Here is a 20934-nt window from a genome sequence, read left to right as displayed (position 1 = left end):
ATGTTACTAATTAAAAGAAAAAAATTGAACTTTTCTGGATCGGCATTTTTGAAAGAAAAAAAAATTCTGTAAATTATAAAAAAATTCAAAAAGCAACAGTAAAAGAACTTCGACAGATATGTCCATACGGAGGACACCATTGTAATTATAATGCAATTATCTTGTAAATAAAAAAATAACAAAATATCTATAACAGTTACAGAGATACAGCATTTTAAAAAAAATTCCAAGATTCACATCTGCAAAATGGTGTTTGCAGTGTCATCTTTGGAGGCCTCTATCTCAAGGCAGGATTTTTTTTTTTTTTAAATAAAAAAAAAAACATCACATTTCTTACCTACTCCCGAATTATAACATATGCTAAATTCAATAACATCCAAGACTATGAAGGTAACTCCCCGGCCTGAAGTGATACGCATAGTGCCTGTAGCTAATGGTGATTACTTTGAAGGCCAGTAAAGGTATTTTCTTTGTAACTCTTGTTTCCTTGATTTTCTGAGACCATTCAACAAACTTTTCGGATGCACCCTGTATGTAAACTGAAGGAACATATTTGCTATAGGAATGGAAACTCTTTCTGATATACAACTCTTGACTTATATTACCAATTTACAGCCCTAATATCTCAATATGTCCCGATCTAGATCAGTTATAGATAGAGTGATGAATTTGTTTAAAGTAAATTTCTAGCAATATAAAAATTTCCTGTTTCATGTCAGTGAGTCACCAATTTAAAAGCTTTGAACCTTGGTACTGAAGAAAGCTCCAAATCATGCAGCATGATGCAAAGACTATTAAACAGTAATTATTTTTCTGCTCATTTTAAGACGATGTATATCACAGTTAATCTGAAAAGTTTTGCCTGTTTCTGATACACATAAATGTCTTGAAAGAGTAACTGAACCAACTGATACAAACAAATCTTCTAACTGGTCTCTGGATGATGTTTGGCTACTAACTCTGAATATTATTCTTACTGTTTATGAAGTCTTGGGCTTCCACCCACAGAGCTATATCAAAATTCATTTTGATGAATATCACTCTCTTCTTCCTCATCGTCATCTGAAGATGATAGGAGCAAAAATCATGAAAATTTCATGGAATTTCAGTGCAGTGCCCAGATGCAAGCTTGAGAAGATTTTAAAGGTACAGGGAAAGTCAACATTTGCTTTCTTGCAGCTTACTATCCATACTCATTGAGTCTTCTTGAACTACTTAAGAATATTATACTATTAATGAAAGTAAGTAACATTTTCATCTACAAATCAAATGTGAATACTACTAATTATATTCTTTCCCAGTTTTTATTTTCTGAGAGTCATGCTTGTACTTACAGTTATCAGTGCGTTTAATTTTCAATCATTAGGTACCTTGGTCTTAATCTTGTGAATCAACATCAAATTAAGGTTTGAGTGTGATAGTGTTTCACACCCGAATGTTGGCTGTGACAGCAGACTGATCCAAGGCATAGCCTGAGGTCTAGGTAAAGTTGAAGACGACAGTTAGGTAGTGAGTAGGTGAAGCTAATTGATATGAATTCCATATAATGGTTATGTATCAATGAAAATAATCAATTTTTGACAATATAATTGGAGCCAGTGACTCCTCCTCGTCCTGCCAGGAGGGTTGAAGGGGACGCAAGAGGAGTGAAGGAAAAGTACTGGAGAGGTTTAGGAAATGGAGTAGAGTTCATAAAAGATATCCAGAATCCCAGGTCAGGGGAGACTTACCAGACTGGATGAGAAGGGATATAATGGTTATCGTACCAGATTGATTAGTTGCAAAGCCTGAAATGTATGTTCCCTCTATATTTAATGCTCTTTCCACTAGGAACTAAAAAGCAAAGTTCGTAGAGTGTTAACTGATGTTTCAGTCAACAGCTGCATTTATATTAGGACTAGTTCCAAACCTTACTGGTTATATTTTCAAGCCTTGCCTATTCAGGCTGCAACGGCAGTGACTGATCTTTATTATAATAAACCATCAGCATGTCAACACATGCTTTATAAATGTCTGCAGAATGAATGCCACAATCCACAAGTGCCTCCTACCAAGTCAAGTTATTGAGATTTGCAAATTGTATATACTGAGTTCCATGAGCTACTCTCCACTTGCACATCAAATAATTGTGCAAACAAATGTATGAATGTGAACTGTCAACTATAGTTACATTACATTATTTTGTGATGATTCAAGAGATTAAGATTTACGGCAGATAGGACCTAATGATTTGCAAACAAACAAGACTACAACAGAACATAATAAGCGTTGTCAGTATAATAGTAGTTCTTTCACCTATGTCATGGTGGAATTCCACAATTTTATTCCACATCAATTAACTGAAAACTCCATGACCAAATGCAATGCTAGTTGTTACCACAAACACGAAAGTATCACTCTCGTATTAATCCACGCTACATTGACAACATTCTGCTTTATGCACACGGCTACTTTTTTAAAGAAAAACCATGCAGTTTTGGTGCGACGACAGAAAATTTGTACCAAGAACAGGAGACTGGAAAGCATAATCTTTCTTAATTTATGAGATACTACAAAACTAGCAACTAAATGAAACGGAAAACTCATTCATCACTCACCTGAAGCTTCCGTAGACGATGAGCAGGATTGATATAAGGAACGTCGAAACTCTCGACGAATCCATTATGGAATATGCCCTACGAAAGTGAGGAGAAAAAGTGTAATAATGTCGACCCTTTTCATTGTACACAACACAGAGCAGCATGTGAAAAAATATTATGTTGACATCCTTGAAGGACTAAAAACAAAACACGAAGCTGTTCTGTAACTGGGTAAGATATTAAAGTAACTGAATGATTTGCATTTCTTACCACTGATAATCGGCCGGGGTGGCCATCGCAAGGCCCGCCTGCGGCTTTGCTAGCACCTGTAAAGTTTCGTTTTCGTTAATGTTATGGACAAACAGCTGTCAGTTGGAACACTATAATTTAATATGCATCGTCGTGGAAATTACAGTGGGAATTGCAGGAAGCACAAGAAACATGTGACACAGATATGTATGTCACCGGTGCTGAGACTTCAGTATTGACGTAAACAAAAATCTAATTTTTATACCACTAGGGCAGGTCTTTTGTTCCATTTCAGTTGCGAGAAAGCGTAAGATGAAAGTAACAGCCCTTTACGTACCTCATAAATCGAACCATCCCAGAAATTCCTCTACTACAAAACCGCGTCCGAAACAGCTGTTTCTCAAAAGCCATTAAAACTAACTTATGGAGCTACCACTTCGTTACAATAGTCATTCTATCTGTTACTGATGAGCCTCAGGCATTCAACTAACGGTCTGCCATCTTGGTAAACATTGTCACGTGATCAGCTGGGAGAAAATCATACAGCACCTGTATTTTCGTACATAGAAGCGTATGTGAGATAAAGAGTAGGCTCTGGAATGCTGCACTACGGAAAATTGCGTACTTCAGTTGCTTTTTAGTCGTTACATGTAATGAAATTTCTTTGGAGATATTGATGCGCATTGGCGCATGTCCTTTGTTTTGAAAGTATGTCACAGCCATAGGTTAATGGGGCCCTTGTAGACGTATTATTTCGCTTATAGGCATGGATCGTAAGTGTATTTATCACTGTCGGCTGTGATAAACACTTCGTAATATAACAACTTCAAATCAGTGTTTGGGCTGACTTCTGCTGTCTTTGTAAATTGCGACAACCGTAAAAGTTTAATTTCGCAAGAAAATATATTTTCATGTACACTTTTCTTCAAGCAAGCTTTCTCCGCTATAAAACGTTTCCATACTTACTGTGGGGCATTCTTTTATGTCGGATGGGTACATTGTCAATGTAAGGAAATATATCAGTATGGCATTGACACGACGTTGATTGCTTGGTAATGTCTCCACAAAATATACCATAACACTTCAGTTGATTCTCCTTTCAAGGCTTTTAATCTCCATTTAACTGATGTCAATAAGTTTTGTTTTTATTGAAAATGCAATTTACTACGCTTTTTTAGGGAAAAGCTATACTATAGCACAGATGTAGCTATAAATGCACTACCACCTTGTTAAGTACCATCTCATTTTTCTTCATAGCCTTTCAGAAATGTGGGAAAACAAAACTAGGTGCTTCAAAATAAATTATTTGAAAGGTTTTGGTATGGATGGATTATTCAAGAGACACACGTTCACTAGAATGAATATATTTGTATAAACTAGACAAATACAAATGTAGCTTTTAAATAACATTCAAGACAATTGCTTCCACGGAAAAATATTCATATTTATAACAGATAAAAATGCACTTTTAACAGTTTTGTACATTAAATAAAGCCAAAATAATAATGTGCAAGTACAATGGCTATGAAACAACAGGTATTTTACTCGTGTTTCATTGCAGGACACAAATTTTCCAATGCACTGTTTGCAAGTCCAAAGCAGTGTTACAGTTACCTCACAGCAGTGGCATTCAGCTGGGTCAAAATCAACAAATTTAAAGTCAATATGGACCACAATAAAAAATTATGGCATTTTTAAATTAAGTAAATCAAAGCAAAAATACTTGTACAGAAGCACTACACAAACTCTCTCCACTTTCTTTCAGATGCATACACACAATTTTGTAACTAAGATTAAACAGACAAGGCAAAAAATCTGCACACTTAAATACATGTCACACTCATGACAAACAGAAATCTGACAGTTTAGCATGAAATGCTGAACACCACTTCTTGAAGTACATGAGCCAACTCAAAACTGAAGACACCAACACAAAATGAACACTACTGTTACAGCATACAGATGTTTATCACTGCCCACCGTGGCACTCATATGACTTACAGCTACCTTCGGCAGTAAGCATCACCCTGAAGGAAGACTGTGATGTAGGTAGGAAGCCTCAGTACAAATCACAAATGCTGATACTACAGGAGCTTCCATCAGGGTGACAAAAAATATCACAACTCTACAGCACAAGGGATTAAATCAGTTCCGTTTATTTTTTTCATTGCATTTCCATAGCTTTATCTAGTAGGTGTACTACATATAGCATGTTAAATACAAAGTTTAAGAAGAAAATCTTTCTGCTTCTTGTATTGCTATCAGGCAGTCACACCCATTTCAGAAGATATCCTTTATAGAACAAGCCAAGGACCAACTGCAAATGGTTTCAGCTTTCATTGAACAGGATGTGCCAGGTTGGGGCAAGGATGAGGAGAAAGTGTTAAGGACAAGATCAGTCTACGCTACCGTCCCACTAACTACTATTATGGGATTCGTGGCTGGAAAAAAGTAGGCGTTAAGTACCAATAAATAATTACATTAATACACACTTTCTGTCTAATACACAGGGTAAATGTAAAACAGAGGCCATTACTTTAATACTCTCAATACAAACAAAATGCAAATCTTTTGGAATGATAACTAGGAATTGAATACAAAACAAACCTGCACTGGCAATGAGCTATGAAGACGACACTAAGAAGGTGGAACACTGTTTGCTGGAGTTGCCTCTCCTAACTATAAATGAGGCACCACTGATAAGTATACCCTGAAAGGAATTTTGTATACAAAACCATTCCACATTCTTAGTTTTAAATTACTTTTTACATGCCTATTAATACTGTGATACAGATAAATGTTATACATAGCAATGGCTCGATTCTAAATATGATTTCTGCCGCACAGACATAGAAAAAAGTCGTATTCTCTTCTGTAACAGTGTATTAGTTGCAAAATTATAGCAGTGAGATTTGTCATATGACTACTCTTCATCTTCATCCCCACCCTCCGTCTTGATTTGCTGGGCGTTCCGGTAGAGCAGTTGATTCTTACAACCTCCCCACACAACATCTGTTTACATTAAGTTTTGCCATGTGTCCATTATCACTTAGCCATTCGATTTTGGTTTTGACCACAGAAAAACAAGATGAAGATGTTCAGAGTTAAGATGTTTTTAAACTTTTCTTTGATGTAATTAAGAATTTATGGCACAAAAGTTACGACACATCCTGATCTTCTACATCTTGCAGTTGTTCTTTCTGCTCTGTTTCACCTGGGGGGAAAAAAAGCAGAATTATAAAAAAATACCAATACAACAAATTTTTGTCAATATCATACACAGTTAAAATGTCAGGGAAATATTAGTGCACACCCTCACCCCTTTTTCTAAGCAATTTTTTTTTCTCCAAACATTTGGCATCACTAAGTGCTATGACAAAAGAATGGACAAAAACTAAGAAAAAAAAGGCGAGTAAACATGGGATCTAAACTGCATACCTTAAGAGTTAGGAGCAGTTATTTGGTAGAAAAGATGATTTAGAGTAGTGAAGTTTAACAAGTGCTCATAAATTTTAAGATATGCACATTAGAGCCAATGTACACTCGACATTTTTCCTCCTTTTGATCCATACTACCACCTTCGACAGTTTTGTCTGTAGAGTTCTGGGTTACCCTATATATTTTAAACTAAACAAACATTACAAAATTTGTGTGAAGTCTTTGAGTAGGGCTCTAAATAACTAGAAGTAATGAGCAGTAAGGTTACTAAACATGGCTTTCTTTTAACCACATAATCACTTTCTCCATTAAGATGGTCTTCAAGTGTCATTTCTTCTATTACAATGCCCTACTACTCAATAAAACTGAACATATTTACAGAAATTCTCAAGATAATCAGTTATGAACTGCGAGACAATACCATAAAATCTATTCTCTACGTTTTAATTGGAAAGTTAGTACACTATGATAACATACTCAGTTATAGGACAGTGTACGGTAGGGAAAGGGACAGGAAAGGCAGAACATTAAAAATTAAAAGCTCCCGGATTTTCATTTCTGAATGTATAACGATGAAACCAGTTACATTTTAGCAAAACAATATTGTTGCATTAACTCACAGCTCAATGTCCACAAAGTAAATCCCTTGTCTCATTCAGCATGGTGTTACTGCAGTTGCTACATCCTTGTCTTCCCCAAGTGCTGAACTTATTAACCCAACCAGTTATTTGGTGACAGAGTTTACCATGAATTCATTATTTTACACATACACTAGTCATTGGCAGATGTAATGGAAGCAATAAGTGACAATAGTCATACAACCACAAGGTTCAACGCAACACCCCCCCCCCTCCCCCCCCCCCCATGAATATCACTTTGTAAGTTACTTCAAGTTGCAACAATACTAACGAAAAGGATCAATCTAAGGTTATATCAATTTGTAGAGGGGGTGGTGGTTATTTTTGTAGCATTCTCAATAGTTATAAAAGGTGGTTTCAGCAGGATTCAAATGTTCACCTTCTGACATCCATTTTACCAACACACAAACTGACTGTGCAGAAACTCTGCAACCGTGTGTGCCCTCAATCAATTTCTTCGTTTACAGTAACCACAATCGTTTACCTGCTAAAAGACTTATTTCCACCTCAGCTGTTGTTGACAAGAATTTACTTTTTACATATTGCATGGCTGACTCAATTTCGGGTATTTTTAAGCACAGCAGGTGTCATTACATTGTAAAATTACCATACACCTACATACATGCGTCACAAGCCACTGTTATGGTGTGTGGCAGAAGGTACCAGATACCACTTCCTTTCCTGTTCCACTTGCAAGTAGAACACTGGAAACACAACCATCTATATGCACTCCTAAAGAGTCCCAATTGCTCTTGTATCTGTAGACCTTATGCAAGAAGTTCATTGGCGGCAGCAGAATTGTTCAGCAGCCAGCTTCAAATGCCTGTCCTAAATTTTCTCAACAATGTTCCTAAAAAAGAATGCCTCCAAGGACTCCAATTTGAGTTTCTGAAGCATCCCCATAACATTCACTTGTTGTTCAAACCTACCAGTACCAAGTCTAGCATCCTGTCTTTGAATTGCTCCAATGTCTTATTTTAATCTCATCTGGGGCGGACCTCGCTAACAGTACTCAAGAATAGGTCATACTAATGTACTATATGCAATTTCCATAAAATGAACCACTCTTTCCTAAAAGTCTCTCAATAAACAGAATTCGACCATTTGCCATCCATGCTTGTTCCATTTCATATCACTTTGCAAAATCACACCTAGATATTTAATCTGTGTGTGCGTGGCTAGCAGCACACTACCTGTATCTGAACACTATGGGTTTGTTTTCCTACTTATCTGCATTAACTTAAGTTTTTCTACATTCACAACAAGCTGCCAGTCATCACACCAACTACAAATTTTGTCCTAGTCATCTGGTATCCTACAATGACTCAATGGCAAAACTTTCCGGTATATCACAGCATCATCTTAAAACAGCTGCACACTGCAGCTCACCCTGCCTGTCCACTAGATCATTTTATGTTTGTAGAAAGTAACAGCAGTCCTACCTCACTTCCTTGGGGCAGTTCTGACAATATCCTTGTTTCTGAATAGCTCTAGCCGCAAAGGACAACATCCTGGGTTCTGTTACTTAAAAAGTCTTTGAGCCACTCAGAGATTGTAAAATGGCAGATGTAAATTATGTGAGTGCATTATGGTTTTAATTTTGATGCTTGCACATTATGCATTTGCTCACTCATCAACTAAGCCCTGTTATGTAATCAGACAATTTTACAATATACTGACACCTACTGCACACGAAAATGACCTGTTAGGCCAATTGTGTAATATGTAATGAAGTGAGTACTTGTCAACAAAAGCTTAGGTGGAAACCTCTTCAAATCAGTGAAAATAAATTGGAAATATGGCTCATGGCACAGTTCTGGGTAGTAGTATAGAGTTCAATATTTCACACCGGCAGTGGTACACATGATGAACTAACTTTTGGAAGACAGACTGAAAAAATAATGGACCTTCCTGCTTCAAGAAATGAAACTTGCTTTAAAACATTTTTGGTAAGATAAGAATCCAAATCGGAAAGCTACAGTATATTTGCACCAATGTGGACACGAAATTTCATTTCACCGTCCCCACAATAGCTGACCACCTTATCAGAAAATAGTTAACATCTATCAAAGACAATTTTTTTCTCTTCACTGAATGGTAATTATTGGCATTAATTTTTTGTTATCAATACCATGGAATACTAACACCAATAAACACAAATGAAGGAAAACAATTTGTCTTTAATATTAAGCAGCCAGGGTTCCTTATGTACCTTCTGGCAACATGGAAGAAAGAAAACTTAATGAACTAATGACCCCTCTACTTGTGGGACTTTATTTTTACCTGATATGTTATGAAAAAATATTTCTGCCAATACTCAACAAAAATATTCCCCAAAAGCTGCAACTTCCACCCACAACCTTCATCCATATCTGCAATCTGAATCTGCTTACAAATAAACCAGTTTGCTTTTGGTTACGAATTTGATGGCAGGGAGTGGGAAAAGGTGGGGAAATGACCTGGGAATCAGGAGGCTGCCAACAGATTGTCTTCAGGTGGCGTACCGTCGCCTTGCATGTCAGATGTCCACAGCGTCAGGTTGTCTCTCAGAAGTTGCATGATTAGTGTTGAGTCTTTGTAGCTTTCTTCACTAAGAGTATCAAGCTCTGCAATCGCATCATCAAATGCGGCTTTTGCTAGCCTGCAGGCTCTTTCAGGCGAGTTCAGAATCTCATAGTAGAATACAGAGAAATTCAGTGCCAAGCCCAACCTGAAACAATTGGAAAATATATTAAAATGAAAACAAATTTCCACACATGAAAAATTACACGCAAACAAGTTCTAACATACTAAGATTTTGATCTTACCTAATAGGGTGGGTAGGTGGTAGTTCTGTCATTGCAATATCACTGGCTGCCTTATAGGCAACGAGGGAGTTTTCGGCAGCTTCCTTCCTGTCATTACCCGTGGCAAATTCTGCAAGATATCGATGGTAATCTCCCTTCCTGCATAAAACAAATGTTGGTTAGTGTATTATTATGTACGGCACAGTGCTCTACAAAGGTATTAAGCACAAAGCTCAAGACTCTGATGCTAAGAAACTGACTTACATTTTGTAGTAGAAAACTTTACTCTCCCCTGTGGATGCACAGGGAATCAGATGTTTATCCAAAACTCCCAAGATATCAGAGCATATATCTTTTAACTCTTTCTCCACCTAAATCAAATGTTCTATTATTACAGTGTTAAGGTTTAACGTAAAGCACAACTCAAACTACATATAACAATTTCCAACCTGTGATCTATATCCTCTAATCATTTCAAGCTTTTCTTCTGCTCCTTTGTTTTCCTCCTTCTGCTCAATAGAACTTATTATCCTCCAGCTTGCACGCCGTGCCCCAATTACATTCTTGTAGGCGACTGACAGGAGATTTCGTTCTTCAACAGTTAACTCCACGTCTAGTGATGCCACTTTCTTCATGGCCTCCACCATCTCTGCAAAAAGAATGGCGATTAAAAAAAAAATCCAGTTCAGCAAACAATGCTTCTAGGACTCAAACTATTTCCCTTATTGGGTATATTTTTTCCAGGAAAAAAAAAAATGTAATGCTTGGTAAACCATTACAAACAATACTTCCGTGGCTAGTTGCGAAGGAAAGTGCATTCGATACCATAGTCCGCTCTTCGAGTCCTTTTTCAGAAGAAAATAGCATGTAAGTCTGTTTCGGGCTTGTGTTTTCAATTTATGGTGAAATAATTAAGGAAAGCAACCGCAATGATGTAGAAGATCAATACAATACAGTATTGTAACCTCAGTATCCATGGCAACAAAACTGTTTGCCGTACCATACCTTCCGCATGTCAGATACAGTATGAGAAATTTTTTCAGCACTTTTCACTATAACTATTAACTCCATAGAAGCAGATTTCTTAAGACTGATTTTTTTAACAGACATATTCCGAATACTATAGCATGTGTAGCCGCAAACGTTAACTTCAGTGACGCACACGCAATCTTCACACGCGCTGCTAGTGCCGAAAGCAGGTCATTAAGCTTCTGATGTACCATTTGATTGAAGCCAACAATTCCGGCACGTAAAAGTATTGATATAATGAAGAATACTAGCCCGATTTGTTGTTCCAAAATTTGTAAATTTTAAAACGCAGTAAAACCCCGAAAGCACCTTACTGCAACTACCTGCACTTCTAGATTAGTTTCTTACAATCGTAATGCTTAAAATCTTTATTTGGCGATAGAAATTACAACTGCGGCGCAAGTAACTAAATTCATGGATACCAATGCTCTTGCAATACGAAATTTTCAATACCATCTCCTTCGAGTGATGACGCATCGATCCCTGGGCCTTGCCCACTCTGATCACTTCATTTATGTATCTCGGAGATGTAGAAAAACTAAATTCCTACTTCTTGTTTCAAATGAATGTAAACCATCGGATTACAAACATATTTCAGTTTAATATCAAACTGCTTCCGTTGGTCTCTATGCTCTTCGGTCGGTGGCAACTTCAGCACACGAAGTACCGTCGGCATCTTTACATACATATGTAATATAATATATACTGCGGAAAATAAAAGCTATTTACTTACCGTCATATCTTTCAGCCTGTTCCGCCAGTTTGGCTTTGTATACGTTATCATCTCTTTCCGACATGGTTGATGTACTAGGATTTACAACGCGATGTGCGGACCGACCACTATTACAGAGATATCTAAGATGGCCGCGCCCGCCAACACTGAAAATAGTTCGTCAATAAGGTGTGTCGTCCATGTGTCCTTCCGCCATTTACGTCATAAGCTTGGGAACGAAAATGAGGAACTTTGTAGGTCCCAGTTTGTTTGAAATTTACGAAATACATGTCAATTAAAAGAATACATCTATGTAATTATAAAGTTTAAAATCATGGAAATAATATTAAATATGTATATGTAAATTTAAAACATTCTGTTACGGAATAATTTTGAGAGTAGTCGAGCTCGCATAAATGTGGGAGAATTGTGATCTGACCGCAATATCCTAGGTTCAAATCCCGGTCACGACAGATGTAAAATAATGCTAGAAACTATGTTTTTCTCGTTCCATACCATGATGCTTGTAAATCGATTGGAGGGCGAAACCTCCATTTCGAGTACCATGTTATATTATGTTACTAACTGGTAATATATTCTACAGATGTGTCACATTGTGATTCGGCGTAACCAGATGTGCTGCTGGTATTAGCTTTGGTTTTAGTACTTCAGCATATAGACTGCCATACATTTAGCACATATCTTTAGCAAAGTTCTATGTCAAGTATATGAGGCAGGGTCCTTTTTTACCGTACAGTTAATTTTGTCGGTGCAGTGTGGAAATGGATTTCTTAGCTATACGTACTCCTTTCCGCGTATAGTAATCCAGCTTTTCCTTGACTATCCCCGTGAAAGAGATGTAAAGAACAACATTCGCATATTCCACACTGAAAGATTGATTTAGATGTCATCGATTCTTTTTATAGACGAGGAATTTTTATTTTGTTGGCTGTGTAAGACAGCTGCAGAAATAGCGTAGTGCAGTCATATCTTATTTATTAAAAATGTATAATCATTGAATGTATCGCCGTTCTACATGCCGTAGCAGTTTGTCAGACAGCTTCCTATCCAAGTGTTGTAGCTAGAAAGATCTCGTGATATAACAAGCATTGCTATTTATTTCCGTAATTCAAATTGCTATAAATTTATTTGCCCGTTAACAACTCTCTTGTTGTATGAGACATCGTAATTTCAGACATATCGGTTATTATACAGTAATACAAATTACATTATATGCAACATGTTACAACGTGGTTTGTGGAGATTGTGCCAATTATCTCCGTGAACCATAGGCGATTTCATGAAGAAATTCTTTTTTAAAAATTCATTTAAGCAGAAAGACAGAGAAAACTGTAACAAATCTCGGCAGTTGTTACACAGTATCTTGAGCCCGCACGGCGCAGATGGCGTCATGGCACCGACAGGGCTAATTTCGAATTTTTAAGCTAAGGATTGAGTTTTATTTCTCTGTTGATGTTGATATGTAAATGATTACTGTCAACACATCGTATGCGGTGCAATAAATTTGAATCTTGTGCGGAAATCCCTGTAGTAAGTTAAGTGTTTATTCAACAAAGAAAACTTTTGTCCTTCAAGATTACTTAATTCGATAGAAGCATATTAGTGAACAATATCATTCTGGAACGGTCATTACAGAAAAAGAAGTGGAACTGAAAGGTACTTCGTTTTGTAAAGGGCGCTATTGGGCTTCGCCTCTAATTTGCGCACTCTGTTAGGGAATTACGGAATCAATGCAAAGATATGTTGATGAATTAATGAACCGGTAAACGAATATAATATTTACAAATAATAAGTTTGGAGCTGCAAGAAGTAACAACAGTTCTTTCTGAATCTGTTTAAATCAATATTTAATTTTTTACAGAAATGAGAGCATCTTGCTTGATTTGAGCGTTCCATCAGCTCGCAAGTGGTTTGTCTTTACGCGTGCTACATTACGTGGAAACATACGTCGTGTACTGTATTTACAGGAGACTAATGGAAGTGAGGATGTTGTTTCATGTATTGTTTATTTGTATGTCCGTGTGTTTTCGAGTATGTGTTTCGTACTCCATAACAGTGGATGCCCATGCAGAAGAATGCTTCTTTGACAAGGTTGAAGCCGGAACAAAAATGGGTAAATGTTTTGACAGCAACAGACTTGCAGGTGATTATGCTTCCTTATGCAGTGATCATGCTTAGCATTATTTTCTTTTTTCAGGGCTGATGTTTGAAATTGCTGAAGGTGGTTTCCTTGATATTGATGTTAAAATAATCGGACCTGATAACAGAATAATCTATCAAGGTGAACGTGAAACCAGTGGAAAATACACTTTTTCGGCGCATACAACTGGAGTATACACGTATTGTTTTAGTAATCAAATGTCTACAATGACTCCTAAGGTTGTCATGTTTAACATGGACATAGGAGAAGCACCTAAGGATCAAGCTCCAGCATCTGAAGGGGGAGGTGAGGATAGTCAGTAGTTGTCTCTTCAGAGTACCTGTCTTGCCTTTTCATTTATCCATGCACCGGCAGAAATAATAATTGTTGTTTACCGCATTGTACAGCTGTCTTGTACAGTTCTGTTATACATGCGGTTAATGATTCTGTGTACTGGATTACACTTTGCAAATTACGAATATGTAGGTAGATTTGCCAACTTTCCTTCCTTCCGGACTTACACGTAAGTTCAGCCAGTTGCAACCACAGTGAAACTTTCAGCTGCCTTACTACGACTTATCTTATGCCCTCTTCCGTACCTGCTGCGATTTTGCAGAAAGTGTTTTATCTGCTTGAAATAATTAGCAGCTGTTTGAGAAATACGATTTGAATGAATATCTAACAAATAGAATCGTCTTTATAGTTAGGCTTTGAGGCTGTGAATTACGAGTTTACGATTCTGTCGGCCCTTAAATGCTTTTCGATAGATATTTTTGTCAAGAAGTTCTTTTAGTTCCTACAATGTGCCTTGCATGGAAAGTAGTGATAAAGAGAGAGCTTTTATGAAGTTGGAAGGGGTTATGGACAATTTGTGGCTAACTATCTACAAACAAAAGAAGGTGCTTGTCTTGACGCTAATGTCAAAACCAAAATAATTGGAACTACAAAGTAAGTATTCATGCTTGCCTTACAGATTGCAGTGCCGTGATGATGAGTCTACAGACAAACGCAGTGACCGCACAATAAATTCCCAGGTGGAATACATGTTATTTGTTAATAAGTGGGGTTATTACAAAGGAAACCTACAAATCTTTCAAAAAAAAAAGTTCTTTTATTGATTGCTAACAAATATTTGAAGAATTGGCATCAAATGATACATTAAGTTGCATGTTGCAGACCCTTAAAGTCAGGTTTGATGAAAATTGCCCACTAGAACTTGATAGATATCCAACTGTCAAATCAAAATGCATGCAGAGAACAGGTCAACTGAAGACTGGGATACTACCCATCGACTCTGACTGATGACGTCATAGTTTACTCGTAGATATTATCTTTTTTTTAATTTTTTTATCTATTTTGTTGGCTTGTAGCATACAAACTTTTTGGCAATCACAAATAAATGTACTGACAAGATATTGTCTTTATTTTCGAGTTGTAGATAATAAATCTATCTCCTGTGTCATCATTGTAAACTGAAATAATTGACTGTTTTCTGAAAAGATTGGGCTAGACATTGGTTCGATTTTTGTCACTTGTATTAATTATAAGTTAATTGTTCGTTCCATTTCATTCGGTACTTGTTTTCATTCTTAGTGAGATCTAGATATTTTGAAAGAATTGTTATTCATTCTGGACAACTTTCACTTTTTGATTTTCATTTGTAGGTATGGATTTACCTATCTTGACTGCAGTACGGGATACAAATTTTACAGTTGTTGCTTCATTCTCTCTCACTAGTACTAGTATTACTAAGATATTTCTCAGTGGGTATTGGTACTATTGAAGGCAAAAAGACCAATAATACAAAAGATTTGTACTAGTGCTAGCAAAGACGAAGAAAGCGACTTATTTAACACTGGCGTCCTCTACCTCAGTTGAAGTATGAAGGTAGTATTCTGTTCTTCAGTTGACCTCTTTAGGTCAACTGAAGAATAGGACACAAGTTTTTCGTATGTCGCTTTTTTCGACTTCGCTAGCGTTAGTATCTCGCTCTTCAGTTGACTTATATACATCAACTGAAGAAAAGAATACTACCTTTGTAGTTCATCTCAGATATTAGTTCTAGTGAAGGCGAAAAAGTCGACATACCTTGTATCTCGTATTGCAGTTAACCTATACGTATCAACTGAAGTTCGGGGTACAACTCATATATGTAAACTGAAGTAGGCCATACTGACATTGCTTCTATCCCTTTTTTCTTTATATTTTTTGCACTAGTATCCCATTCTTCAGTTGAGCTGAAGAATAGGATACCAGGACTCAAAGAAATGATATATCTAACATCATGTTCAAAATATGGATGTTCGTGATGCATGCCTAACATCTGTTTTCTCTGACCTGCGTTCCTTTGTTACTCAACATTCGTCTTTGCTAAATAAAATGTGTTGCCCAAGTACCAAATATAGTCAAAGTAGCTAAAGACACTGTCATTAAGGATAGACTATCCAGCAGTTAGTTATGAGCCAAAAGGATATACAGAAAGAAAAGAGAAAAAAGGAAAATGCTGCTAGATTTATTAAAGAAACGTATAATCGTTGCAAGGCAGCATGGGAACTGGTTAATGAACACAGGAAAAAAGTCCACCTCTTATTTATTTGGTTATGTATCCATGGAACACTTTACAATGATATTGGATTTGTCATTATAATACAGTGAAAATAAATAGCTCAGGAGCTAACATAGAATATGTAAGTATGGTGTATGAGGGTAGGACAGTTGGTCAGCTTAATTGATTGCAATTCGTGAAGTCCAGTGAATTTAATGAATGCGATGACATTCTTGACTTGGGAATTAATCTTGCAGTTGCTGTGAAATTTGGAAATAAATACAGCATAGTAATGTGGAACAGAGTGTATCCAAAAGATGTAAAAAAATGTAAACTCTCAAAAAATCCCAGATGTTTACAGTGTGCCCTGTAGAGTATGATACAAACTATAATGTGTGAAATTGCTGAATCACTGTTAGAAGTGATAAATAAATGCCTTGGTGCTGGGGAATTTCCAGATTACCTAAAAGTAGCATGCACAGTGTCAATTTACTAGAAAAGGTACTCCAAATAGTGTCACTCTACAGGTCTATGTATCTATAATACCAGTATTAGCTTAAGTGATATAGTCCATAATGAAAGATCAACTATTCAGTTATTTTGAAAGAGTTGTATGGTGCCTACCATTTCCCTCAGAAGGTCCAGTCAACAGCAGCAGTACTTGACTTTGTTAAAAATACAGGGTGAGTCACTAACTATTGCCACCTAGAATAACTCGGAAAGTATGATAGTAGCTGAAAAGTTTGTGGGACAAAAGTTGTGTGGGACAATGGTTTTTTTTTTTGTTGCTAGGTGGGGTCGCTTCAGAGATATGAAGGTCAGCTTTGATTCTTTAAACGGGATGTTATAGTTTGGTACTTATTTCCTGGTAGCAGCTATCGAGACGAATCCAATGATGTGTAACAGTAAGGACTTTGAAAGTCAACGAAGGTCAAAAAAGTGACATGATCGTCCATTTACAGAAGGTGTTAGAGGTGATGACCATTGGTATCAATGCAGTGCTGCAATCTTCTTATCATGGATGAGTGGTATTCCTTATCACATCAGCACTTATCGAAGTACATGTTCTGACAATTCTCTCTCGTATATTGTGCAAATAGTAAATATTCACCGCGTATCCATCTAACTTGCCATTGACATGTAAACACCATTTGACGGTTTCGCAATACAACACTAATAAGAATGTTAAGACTAGTATCGTCGAATCCAGCAAATGTGAATGATGTATTCCTTCGAAAAACAAGTTGGTATGCTTCTCATTTATGGAGAATGCCAATGAAATTCAGTGAGAGCTAGAGACTTATACACTGAAACATATCCTCAACGTAATCACCCTACTCGTTGTACTTTTAAATAAGTGTATGATAAATTGCCCCCCCCCCCCCATCAATCACGGACCTTGCCGTTGGTGGGGAGGCTTGTGTGCATCAGCAATACAGATAGCCATACCGTAGGTGCAAGCGCAACGGAAGGGTATCTGTTGAGAGGCCAGACAAACGTGGTTCCTGAAGAGGGGCAGCAGCCTTTTCAGTAGTTCCAGTGGCAACAGTCTGGATGATTGACTGATCTGGCCTTGTAACATTTACCAAAATGGCCTTTCTGTGCTGGTACTGTGAATGGCTGAAAGAAAGGGGAAACTTCAGCCGGCCTGGTAACACTAACTAAAACAGCCTTTCTGTGCTGATACTGCGAACGGTTGAAAGCAAGGGGAAACTACAGCCATAATTTTTCCCGAGAGCATGCAGCTTTACTGTGTGGTTAAATGAGGATGGCATCTTCTGGGGTAAAATATTCCGGAGGTAAAATAGTCCACCATCCGGATCTCCGGGCGGGAACGACTCAGCAGGACATCGTTATCAGGAGAAAGAAAACTGGCGTTCTACAGATCAGAGTGTGGAATGTCTGATCCCTTAATGGGGCAGGTAGGTTAGAAAATTTAAAAAGGGAAATGGATAGTTTAAAGTTAGATATAGTGAAGTTTGGTGGCAGGAGGAACAAGACTTCTGGTCAGGTGAATACAGGGTTATAAATACAAAATCAAATAGGGGTAATGCAGGAGTAGGTATAATAACGAATAAAAAAATAGGAGTGTGGGGGAAGCTAGTACAATAGCATAGTGAAAGCATTATTGTGGCCAAGATAGATACGAAGCCCACACCTACCACAGTAGTGCAAGTTTATATGCCAACTAGCTCCGCAGATGAGAAAGAGATTGATGCAGTGTATGATGAGATAAAAGAATTTATTAAGATAGTGAAAGGAGATGAAATTTTAATAGTCAGGGGTGTCTGGAATTCGATAATAGGAAAAGGAAGAGAAGGAAACGTAGTAGGTGAATATGGAATGGGGGTAAGAAATGAAAGAGGAAGCCGCCTGGTAGAATTTTGCACAGAGCATAACTTAATCGTAGCTAACACTTGGTTCAAGAATCATTAAAGAAGGTTGTATACATGGAAGAGGCCGGGAGATACTCGAAGGTTTTAGATAGATTATATAATGGTAAAACAGAGATTTAGGAACCAGGTTTTAAATTGTAAGACAATTCCGGGGGCAGATGTGGACTCTGACCACAATCTGTTGGTTATGAACTGTAGATTAAAACTGAAGAAACTGCAAAAAGGTGGGAATTTAAGGAGATGGGATCTGGATAAACTGACAGAACCAGATGTTGTAGAGAGCTTCAGGGAGAACATTAGGGAACAATTGCCAGGAATGGGGGAAAGAAGTACAGAAGATGAAGAAGAAGAATGGGTAGCTTTGAGGGCTGCGTCAAGTAGATAAAAAGACGAGGGCTAGTAGAAACCCTTGGGTAACAGAAGATACATTGAATTTAATTGATGAAAGGAGAAAATATAAAAATGCAGTAAATGAAGCAGGCAAATATGAGTACAGAGTCTCAAAAATGAGGTCGACAGGAAGTGCAAAATGACTAAGCAGGGATGGCTAGAGGACAAATGTAAGGATGTAGAGGCATATCTCACTAGAGGTTAGATAGATACTGCCTACAGGAAAATTAAAGATACTTTTGGAGAAAAGAGAACCAATTGTATGAATGTCAAGAGCTCTGATGGAAACCCAGTTTTAAGCAAAGAAGAGAAAGCAGAAAGGTGGAAGGAGTATATAGAGGGTATATACAAGGGTGATGTACTTGAGGACAATATTATGGAAATGGTAGAGGATGTAGATGAAGATGAAATGGGAGATATGATACTGCATGAAGAGTTTGACAGAGCATTGAAAGACTTAAGCCGAAACAAGGCCCCGGGAGTAGACAACATTTCATTAGAACTACTGAAAGCCCTGGGAGAGCCAGCCCTGACAAAACTCTACCATATGGTGAGCAAGATGAATGAGACATTTGAAATACCCTCAGGCTTTAAGAAGAATATAATAATTCCAATCCCAAAGAAAGCAGGTGTTGACAGATGTGAAAATTACCGAACTGTCAGTTTAATAAGCCACGGCTGCAAAATATTAACACGAATTCTTTACAGACAAATGGAAAAACTGGTAGAAGCCGACCTCGGGGAAGATCAGTTTGGATTCTGTAGAAATGTTGGAATACGTGAGGCAATACAGACCCTACGACTTACCTTAGAAAATAGATTAAGGAAAGGCAAACCTATGTGCCTGACATTTGTAGACTTTGTGAAAGCTTTTGACAATGTTGACTGGAATACACTCTTTCAAATTCTGAATGTGGCAGGGGTAAAATACAGGTAGCGAAAGGCTATTTACAATTTGTACAGAAACCAGATGGCAGTTATAAGAGTCGAGGGGCATGAAAGGGAAGAAGTGGTTGGGAAGGGAGTAAGACAGGGTTGTAGCCTCTCCCCGATGTTGTTCAATCCGTATCTTGAGCAAGCAGTGAAGGAAACAAAAGAAAAATTCAGAGTAGGAATTAAAATCCATGGAGAAGAAATAAAAACTTTGAGGTTCGCCGCTGACATTGTAATTCTGTCAGAGACAGCAAAGGACCTGGAAGAGCAGCTGAATGGAATGGACAGTGTCTTGAAAGGAGGATATAAGATGAACATCATCAAAAGCAAAACGAGGGTAATGGAATGTAGTCAAATTAAATTGGGTGATGCTGAGGGTATTAGATTAGGAAATGAGATGCTTAAAGTAGTAAAGGAGTTTTGCTTTTTGGGGAGGAAAATAACTGATGATGGTCGAAGTAGAGAGGATATAAAATGCAGACTGGCAATGGTGAGGAAAGCGTTTCTGAGGAAGAGAAATTTGTTAACATCGAGTATAGATTTAGGTGTCGGGAAGTCGTTTCTGAAAGTATTTGTATGGAGTGTAGCCATGTATGGAAGTGAAACATGGACGATAAATAGTTTGAACAAGAAGAGAATAGAAGCCTTCGAAATGTGGTGCTACAGAAGAATGCTGAAGATTAGATGGGTAGATCTCATAACTAATGAGGAGGTATTGAATAGAATTGGGGAGAAGAGAAATTTGTTGCACACCTTGACCAGAATAGGGGATCGGTTGGTAGAACATGTTCTGAGGCATCAAGGGATCACCAGTTTAGTATTGGAGGGCAGTGTGGAGCGTAAAAATCGTAGAGGGAGACCAAGAGATGAATACACCAAGCAGATTCGGAAGGATGTAGGATGCAGTAGGTACTGGGAGGTGAAGAAGCTTGCACAGGATAGAGTAGCATGTAGAGCTGCATCAAACCAGTCTCTGGACTGAAGACAACAACAACAACAACAACAACAACATGTAAATTGAGAACAAGTAGATTTTTAATGCGTTGGAAACATGTCTGGTAAAATAAAGTTACTAACA

At 37.5% G+C, this 20934-nt stretch overlaps 3 protein-coding genes across 3 annotated transcripts in view; 1 reads left to right on the top strand and 2 right to left on the bottom strand.

The window, feature by feature from the left end:
* The window catches only part of LOC124711432 (signal peptide peptidase-like 3), a 78973-nt gene extending 75615 nt beyond the window's left edge, over positions 1 to 3358 (bottom strand). Inside the window, exons 1-3 of the mRNA XM_047241501.1 lie at positions 3166 to 3358; positions 2850 to 2905; positions 2598 to 2675 (exon numbers count right to left, since the gene is read on the bottom strand). Coding sequence (XP_047097457.1) covers positions 2598 to 2675; positions 2850 to 2875 — 104 coding nt within the window. The 5' untranslated portion in view covers positions 2876 to 2905; positions 3166 to 3358. The remainder of the gene's footprint in view (positions 1 to 2597; positions 2676 to 2849; positions 2906 to 3165) is intronic.
* An 818-nt stretch (positions 3359 to 4176) lies between these two features.
* On the bottom strand, positions 4177 to 11610 carry LOC124711169 (14-3-3 protein epsilon). The gene is made up of 6 exons (XM_047241093.1): positions 11453 to 11610; positions 10140 to 10339; positions 9955 to 10061; positions 9712 to 9849; positions 9409 to 9614; positions 4177 to 6042 (listed from the first exon to the last, which is right to left on the bottom strand). The coding sequence occupies exons 1-6, from the start codon at positions 11514 to 11516 to the stop codon at positions 5987 to 5989; spliced, it is 771 nt and encodes a 256-aa protein (XP_047097049.1). The 5' UTR covers positions 11517 to 11610; the 3' UTR covers positions 4177 to 5986.
* Positions 11611 to 13361: 1751 nt separating this feature from the next.
* The window catches only part of LOC124711170 (transmembrane emp24 domain-containing protein 2), a 45456-nt gene continuing 37883 nt past the window's right edge, over positions 13362 to 20934 (top strand). The window contains exons 1-2 of the mRNA XM_047241094.1: positions 13362 to 13565; positions 13650 to 13898. Coding sequence (XP_047097050.1) covers positions 13427 to 13565; positions 13650 to 13898 — 388 coding nt within the window. The 5' untranslated portion in view covers positions 13362 to 13426. The remainder of the gene's footprint in view (positions 13566 to 13649; positions 13899 to 20934) is intronic.

Source organism: Schistocerca piceifrons, chromosome 8 (genome assembly GCF_021461385.2).
Source record: "Schistocerca piceifrons isolate TAMUIC-IGC-003096 chromosome 8, iqSchPice1.1, whole genome shotgun sequence".
NCBI classification, from domain to species: domain Eukaryota; kingdom Metazoa; phylum Arthropoda; class Insecta; order Orthoptera; family Acrididae; genus Schistocerca; species Schistocerca piceifrons.
Note: the sequence above shows the minus strand (reverse complement) of the source record. Positions and strands in the feature narration are given on the sequence as shown.

What these genes read in the sequence shown, in the direction of transcription:
- LOC124711169 (XM_047241093.1), bottom strand. Translation starts at nt 11,516, where the DNA reads ATGTCGGAAAGAGATGATAACGTATACAAAGCCAAACTGGCGGAACAG. An exon ending in ACAGGCTGAAAGATATGACG is followed by an intron (nt 10,340 to 11,452) that starts GTAAGTAAATAG and finishes TTCTTTTTGCAG; the next exon opens with AGATGGTGGAGGCCATGAAG. An exon ending in ATCTGACATGCAAGGCGACG is followed by an intron (nt 6,043 to 9,408) that starts GTACGCCACCTG and finishes TTTTCCCCCCAG; the next exon opens with GTGAAACAGAGCAGAAAGAA.